Source organism: Aegilops tauschii, chromosome 5 (assembly GCF_002575655.3).
Source record: "Aegilops tauschii subsp. strangulata cultivar AL8/78 chromosome 5, Aet v6.0, whole genome shotgun sequence".
NCBI lineage: Eukaryota > Viridiplantae > Streptophyta > Magnoliopsida > Poales > Poaceae > Aegilops > Aegilops tauschii.
This window is the reverse complement of record NC_053039.3, coordinates 445,539,070-445,546,912: the sequence shown is the minus strand read 5'-3', so window position 1 is coordinate 445,546,912 and position 7,843 is coordinate 445,539,070. Positions and strand designations below refer to the sequence as shown.

At 43.3% G+C, this 7,843-nt stretch overlaps 1 protein-coding gene across 1 annotated transcript; it reads right to left on the bottom strand.

The window, feature by feature from the left end:
- Positions 1-142: 142 nt before the first annotated feature.
- On the bottom strand, positions 143-7,667 carry LOC109761027 (serine/threonine-protein kinase STY46). Its single transcript, XM_020319823.4, has 16 exons — positions 7,257-7,667; positions 7,040-7,154; positions 6,059-6,150; positions 5,795-5,914; positions 5,557-5,611; positions 5,275-5,385; positions 5,135-5,188; positions 4,858-5,033; positions 4,670-4,777; positions 3,649-3,722; positions 3,375-3,550; positions 2,887-2,982; positions 1,568-1,648; positions 1,419-1,472; positions 588-722; positions 143-524 (listed from the first exon to the last, which is right to left on the bottom strand). Exons 1-16 carry the CDS (start codon positions 7,514-7,516, stop codon positions 444-446), a joined length of 1,788 nt encoding a protein of 595 aa, XP_020175412.1. The 5' UTR covers positions 7,517-7,667; the 3' UTR covers positions 143-443.
- Positions 7,668-7,843: the final 176 nt, after the last annotated feature.

Here is a 7,843-nt window from a genome sequence, read left to right as displayed (position 1 = left end):
CCATTTCACAAGACAATAACACGCAGCGCGCTGATAAGAACATCAGGATAGCATCATACCGAGACAGAAATTTTGTTGGGGAAAAACCAGCCATGCAAGAACATTCAAGCTGCCGGCAGGATGTAAAGAGATAGTTCGCAAGTGAAAGAATCACAGCACGCCCTAAGCTAGGCTTATTATTTCATGTGCAAGTTACAGCCTGTTAGAGGAGATCAGATTAAATAATGTACAGTCCACAAGCACTCTCTCCCTATGTTACATGTAATTGAACCCGGAAGTAAATAACCAGACAAAAAAAAACTATTGGCTGCAGCCGATGAGTGGGAACTACAACTGAAAAGTTGCCATCCAGCCCAGTTCACTGATGGTATGCTGACAAACAGGCGCTGATCTTCGCTCAGGCCCGTCCAAATGGATTGCAAACCAGGTACGCCTGCGCCACCTTAGTGTCCTCGCCCCCTCAGAGACGAAAAGAATCCCCCCAGGCTTTTGTCCTTGTGCTTTCCGTCGTGCTCATCTCCAACCTGCGCCATCACTTTGATAAGCACGTAAACCTCGATGCATTAAAGCAAGTCTCAGTCACAAACCTCCTCTGCTATTTTCTTGAGAGCTTCTAATATCTCGGAGAAATCTGGCCTTTCAGCAGGGTCCTGCTGCCAGCACTTCTGAAGGAGCTCCGCAAGCTTTGCATGAGCATTTTTTGGTATTGTGGGCCGCAATCCCTGAGAAGCAAGATTGACATGTTAATAAGATTGTACTCCCTCCGTTCCTAAATATAAGTCCTTTCAGAGATTTCAATATGGACTACATACAACGCAAAATGAGTGAATCTACACTCTAAAATATGTCTATATACATCAGTATGTATCCGTACTGAAATTTGTACAAAGACTTGCATTTGGAAACGGAGGGAGTATAAGGTAATTATATCTCTGCATTTATCTTTAAATTAGGAAGTACGGAGAGTACGTATGTTTATCTGCAGTCACAGAGTTCATAAACACGACTAGATGGATGTTACTGTTTCACTATAACACCATTGATCAGGCAAAGTGGTAAACAAAGCACCGATGTCCAAATAACATTCGTTTTGCTTGTGCGTCAGCAAACCATTCCTAAGAGTATGTTAACACTGATCATATCTTGAAATCCCATGATATCATGGAACAAAAGAAACTCAAACCATGTTATGTTATCTGTGCGCAGTAATCCAAAAGATATACGATCATTATTATGGTTGGTGGATATGATAAATTGAGTAAGAATCCATGTCTGAACATAGCAGTAGTAGCCCAAAACATATATGATCATTATCATGGTACTGTGTGGTGGACATGATAGGTTGAGTAAGAATCCATGTCTGAACATAACAAGAACAAAGAAGACTACGGTCATGGAAAAAGGACAAGCAATTTTACCTTCTGAACCACACCTACAGCTGCTTGTAATGGTGTCAGGTACTCGTAAGGAATCTGCAAGCAATAGATGTATAAACAAATTACTAACTCATTTAAAACAATGCAGTTAACATAATGAACTAACAGTGGCAGAAGAGTGATGCAAGTACCTTCCCAGTGAGCAGTTCCCACAACAAAATTCCAAAACTAAAAACATCAGCTTTGTGGTCGTAGGGCTTGTGTTCTATAACCTATAACAGATAAAACTTTGTAAGGTGATATATCAATCAAAAGTATTTCACTGATGACCTCTATTTCTTGAATTCACCGCCACTGCACTATTAAGATACAGAAAATGGTAGTAGATGAATTTATTGTGAAAAAAGATAAAGAGGTAACAATCAGAGCTAATGACATCGGTTTGCACACTATCTCTACCAATAAATAATAATTTGCTGGCTAAAGATTAAATGCAGGTTTTTGTTTTTTTTTTGGGGGGAATTAAACAGAGGTTTAAGAATGAAACTTCCCGTTTAGTTTCAAAAATAGCAAAGAAACAAAATAATCTCCTTGCTTCTATCAAGCATATGGAGCAATACAATGTTGCCCACATGTCAAGCAATGCCATCGAAATGAACTCAGAGCAGTGCCTCGTCTCATTTGCGAGGCGATTCAGAATGTTTGGTCTGAGCTTTTCAGAATTGATAAGTGACGAATCAATGTCCAAATGATGGAGCAGTCATACTAAAATTGAAGATGCAAACATGATTACTTCTGCATTATGGTTAATCTAAAAAGATGAGGAATGATTTACATTTTAACAAAATATCATGTGCTAGTTTGTTGATATTTTCGCGGTGCTTACAGCAGCTTCTCAACACCTAGACGCAGATATGACAAATTCTGAAACTGAATCAACTAGAGAGGAGCAAGGGGGAACTGGAAGCCAGGTGAGAGAGCGACCCTGAATCATGTAGTACTGACGAAAAGAAAGCTTCAGGAGTTGGAGATGAAAAACATGAGGAAAAATGCAACTGCTGCTACACTACAACACACTACCAACTGATGGGTGAATATCTGAGTAAGATTATGTCTAGCATCCTTGTGTAGGTCTGGTAGCAGTTTTTTACTTCTTTTTTTTAGAGGATAGCAGTTCTATTTTGGTCTCACAAGTGTTCATCCTTGGGGTGGTGCGATGGTGCCGTATTCCAAGGGTTGTAACTAAAACATTGATAGGTTGCTGTTGCACCAGAATGCTTTAGATCACAAGTTCACAACTGTTGAACTCTGTGGTTTCTTCTTTTTCAATGAAGAAGTTGGTGGCCAGGTGTTTCCTACCCTGTCAATCTGTCAATCTGAACTCAGAGCTTGGGTATTCAGGCTCGCAACCTCTAATGGAGAATCTGCTCTTTACAGCTTAAATTTAGCATTCGTATTACATAACAACCAAGTTGTGATAGCGGTAGCATAGTAATGATAGAGAAATCACCTCCGGGGCCATCCAACGGTATGTCCCGGTTTCTGCAGTCATTACTCCAGACTGAACTTTAACACGTGCAACACCAAAATCAGCAACCTTAACCATCTGTAGAAGGAAACAATCAGTTAGAACAATTAGCCAATTCTTCTTACTGAATCACGCACTAAACGAAACAACGGTTTGCAGTAACACATTCATCACATGTACTCCCAACCAGGAAGAAGGTTCAATCCCAGTGGCCAGCCACTCATCAATCACAAACAAGATTTGGCTAAGTAGACCAAATATTACAGATAAACATTGTGTTATAGGAGAACCCCTCTTATTTTTGTGATAGAACATCTTTTGAGAGGGAGGGGGGGGGACTTAACACCTGTTATTCTTTTACAGAAAACCTGGAAAAGTGGAGGCATGTCTAGGAGTTCGGGCTATGATTTGTGGAACATTATTTCCAAGGATGCATGCATCATGAATAATTGGAAGAAGACAATACTTACCCCGTTTTCATCCATAAGAAGATTGGCGGTTTTCAGATCCCGATGAATAATATTATTTTGGTGTAAGTAGCTCATGCCTTTTGACACATCCATTGCAACTCCAACTAAGGCAGGGAGCTTGAAGATACCTTTATGCTTATGAAGATAATCATACACACTCCCACCGGACATAAATTCTGGACGAGTGAAGAAAATGCAGGTTCAGTCATTGTTACTGTCACTGCCACACTAGGAAAATGGAAACTTGGAAGGGAAGGGCTTTGTTTAATCATACCTGTGACTATGCATAACCTTGGGGGTTTAGTGCATGCACCAATAAACTGCACAACATTCTTGTGACGAACCTTCCTGAATTCCAATGTATACTTCATGAACTTAGAAGATAAATGGAAAAACAGAGGAGCACTACTGGAAGAAACTGATCCCTAAGGGTGATACTTTTAACATGTAGCTATAATTACATAACTTGTACTGTCAGACATCAGTTAGTAAAGCAGGCAAAGAACTGAGAGAATAAGATGTTTGACAGGTAAATGACAGCAAGGGTGGATCTTTATCATCTTAGCATCCTAAAAGTAAATATTTCAGCAGAGAAAACGTGACAACCAGAGCATCTGAGAGATTGAGATTAATATTTTTAAGAATGGTTAGGTTTTTGAGTCGCCGAGTCAAGCCAAGTCGCCGAGGCTGCGGCTAGTGGCTTGCTGGCTTGAGTCAGCGACTTGGCTTGATTAGTCGCCCCAAGTCGCCATAGCACAACAGTACATAGAGCAGCAGAGCACATAGATATACAGCAGCAGCAGAGCACATATACAGCAGAGAAAACATACTACATCTAAGCAGAGCACATATAGAGCCCACCCTGCGCTCTCTTTCATATACTACATCTAAGCAGAACACCTATAGAGCCCACCCTGCGCTCTCTTTCCTTCGGTCATCCTCCTTCCCCAGTCCCCACATGATCACATATACAGCAGCAGCAAGCCACGCGAGCCAGCGAGCCAGCGAGTCACGCGACTAATCGCACCAAGTCGCCGGCGAGCCACGCGAGTCGCGCGACTCGCTCCCTGAGTCAAGTCGCCTGCGCGAGCCAGCCACGCCGCGACGACTTGGCGATTAGTCGGCGACTAATCGGCGATTAGTCGGCGACTCAAAAACAGAGGAATGGCATTCATTGTGTAACAGAAGAAACAGGACTAAGTGAGATGACATAAATACACAGAGGGGGGAAACACAGGTTTATGTGCAAAAGCCTTAAAGTATATTGAGAAAACAGAGCATATGATGTAACAAACCTCATAATATAAACTTCCTGGGCAAATTCACGTTGCATGTCCACATTTACCCTCTCAGGTTTGAGCACTTTAATAGCTACATCTTGACTACAATATGTACCCCGGTAACTGGTAAAAGAACGAGTCAGTTACATGACTGCGCGAAAACTCAAAATAAATTTTCATGATAGCCAGGAGTGAACACTCACAGATCGCCATATGACCCAGATGCTACTTTATTCCCGAAATTGAGTAGTTTTATATCAATTTCCCATTCACTGGCACCATCTGTAGGTATAGCAACATGATCGGCTGTTGAGTTCTCCACGATCTGCATATTTTCAACTGGAGAAGACCATGAATGAGATGTAGACCATGCTTGTGTCTGCCCAATTCAAGCCAAAGCAAAATATGAGCATGAAGAAAACAAGCATGTGAAACTGGGACTAACTAAATTGCAATGAAGTATATGTGTCTCTGTTTCACCTCCTCAATCTTGTTGATTTCTTTTTTTAATTCTTCTATTAAATCCTCCGTTTCCTAAATAAATGAACAGATCATTAAATGTTAAACAGCGACGAAACACAAAATCATGGGTACAAAGACAAAATGAGGGACCGACATACCTCAGCATGCCAACCAACAACAACAAACACGTCAAGTGAGTAGCCATCATTTGTCGAAAATGCATGTGCTTCTTGAATGTTGAGACCAATCTCACCAAGCAGACATGTCAGCTGGGGGCATCAGAAAACATGGCATCACTAAACAAATAGATGAAACACACATATTCAGCGAACTCGTATTTATTCAAGTTTGATATCATGAATTATATTGTTAAAAAATCTAGGAACATATAAACAGATATCCCAAATAAAATCCACAAATGTACAGAGATCCTTGTTTACCTCGCTGAGAAGCTTTGGTTTGTCAATGGTAGAGAACGTAATTTCATGCATGGGTCTGTATGGCATACAAATACAACCAAATTAGTGTCCTCGACAAAGGAAATAGCACTTACAAACCGAGAAAATGCAATAATCATATACCTATAATATGTTAACTATCAAGTGACACATACTGATTTAACCAGAATAATATTGTATGAGGATAAAATAGAGGCAAAGGTAACTAGCAAAGTCTTACCTGTAGAGAGATCGAACATTATCTGAGGTGCTATCCTGATCTTGGCCTTGCGACTTACTAGCTTCAAGCGCAAGGGCCTCAAGGTTTGTAGATGAACCGAAAGCAGGAGGAGGGTGGATGCTGAACATAACTTGTACATATTAGAAATGAAGGAAAATTGAACCACTGGTAGAGGTATATTTTGCAATGCATGGAATAAGAAAGATACTAGACAATTTCCAATCAGCAAAAAATATTTAGTAACAGATGGAAAAGCTCAGGTACCTTTGTTGCCTATTCAACAGCCTTGAAGCAACTTCCTCCCCTGCAGTGTGTGAATCAGCATCAGTCTGATTCCCATCAACAATTGGAGATACCTAATGAATCAAGACTCAAATAAGGACAATGAACAGCATAGAAGTTTCACAGCAGACTGCAAGTTAGAACCTATTTTTGCAGTTAAAGAAAAAGAAATGCACAACTTGGGAATAAAATAATGCATCGGCGCTGCCAGCTAATAATGGGTGAGCTTAAACTTTCACTCAGTAAGTAAGTGGTTAAAATCAATCAAAATATGCTACACTCAGAGGGAACGTTCAGGCTTTTTTTTATCTCATTTTAAAAATGCTCTAGGACCCCACCCTACATCTACTCTTTGAACATCATATTCATAGTACAACAGATTTTTAACAGTTTGATACTCCATCAGTCAAGTAAATACCAAAAAAATTACTTCCTGGCAGTGTTAGCATTTAGACCACTCAAAAGACCTAACGTGGCAACTCTCAAATCTCAAATACAGTGGTGACGGGATACCCATAAGGCTCCTTCCTAGTTGGTGCTGCTGACCGTATAAACAACTGCTGTATCCGGAAGTGGTAATACTAAGTGCCAATGAGCCAATTCCTTCATAGATAAGAACACCAATCCAGTTTAAGAGAATTATAAAATGTCCCCATTCTTCTGGACGATGAAACGCGTGTTACCACCGAGAATGAGTGTCATTGACTAAGCTTCAGTAGTGATGGGATGGAATGATTATAAAAAAGGAGATCTGAAGGGCAGAAAACTGAACCCCCAACCCAGCGAGGCCAGCCAACCAGGGACGATGAGCACATAAGTCAGACCATATAATACAACTCCGGACAATCGAATTTCAAGTCATCTACAGCGGTCGATCACATCAGTGGCGCTCCGAATCGCATTCCTAAACCAGCACGAGCACGAGGGGGAAGAAGCCGTCGCGAGGAGGAGCGAACGGGTCACCTGCACGGCCCGCACGGCGAAGGCCGGGCGCTGCGCCGGATCCTTGGCCAGCTCGAGGAGGCGCTTGTGCGTGAGCACGTCCTCCGCCCTCTCCACGTTCACATCCATCGCGTAGCTGCAGGCAAACCCGAAACGCCAAATCGAGACTCGTCAGTACCGCCGCGTCGCACCCATGCGTTGAATTGGCAGCGCGCGTCGTCGGAGGGAGGAGCGTTACCGCGCGGGGAGGCGGTTGAAGTGGCTCCAGAGGTCGTCGTCGAAGCCGGGGGCGCGCTCCTCGGCGGCGTGGAGGCGCGCCAGCACCTCGGTGTAGACCTCCAGCTTGTGGTGGTGCTGCTGCTGCTGCTTCCTGGACTGCGCCCCCGCCCCGGCCCCGGACCCCGCGGCGCCCGGCGGGGACGAGGACCCCCCGCCTCCGCCGCCCGCCGCCGCGGCCGCGTGGCTGCCGCAGCTCTCGGCCACCTCCTCCACCGCCATTACCGCCGGGCCGGGCTCGCCGCGACCTCGGTCGCTCGCGGATTTCGTAAGGGAGGGGATTAAATCGCGCGCGATCGATCCCCTCGGGCGAGGAGAAAAGGGGGAGGAAAATGGAAAGAGGGAGAGGGATTTCGAGAGAGAGAGAGAGAGAGAGAGAGAGAGAGAGAGTTTTTGTGGCTGCTGGTGGCCACAGTGGTTTTATATACTCCTACGTGCCCGCCTGCGTGCGAGTTTATCTGCTGCCCCGCGAGTGTGCGGAAACCATTTTTCTTTTCTTTATTTCTTTTCTTTATGAAAGAAAAAAGAAGGAAAAAGAAATGGAGTCAA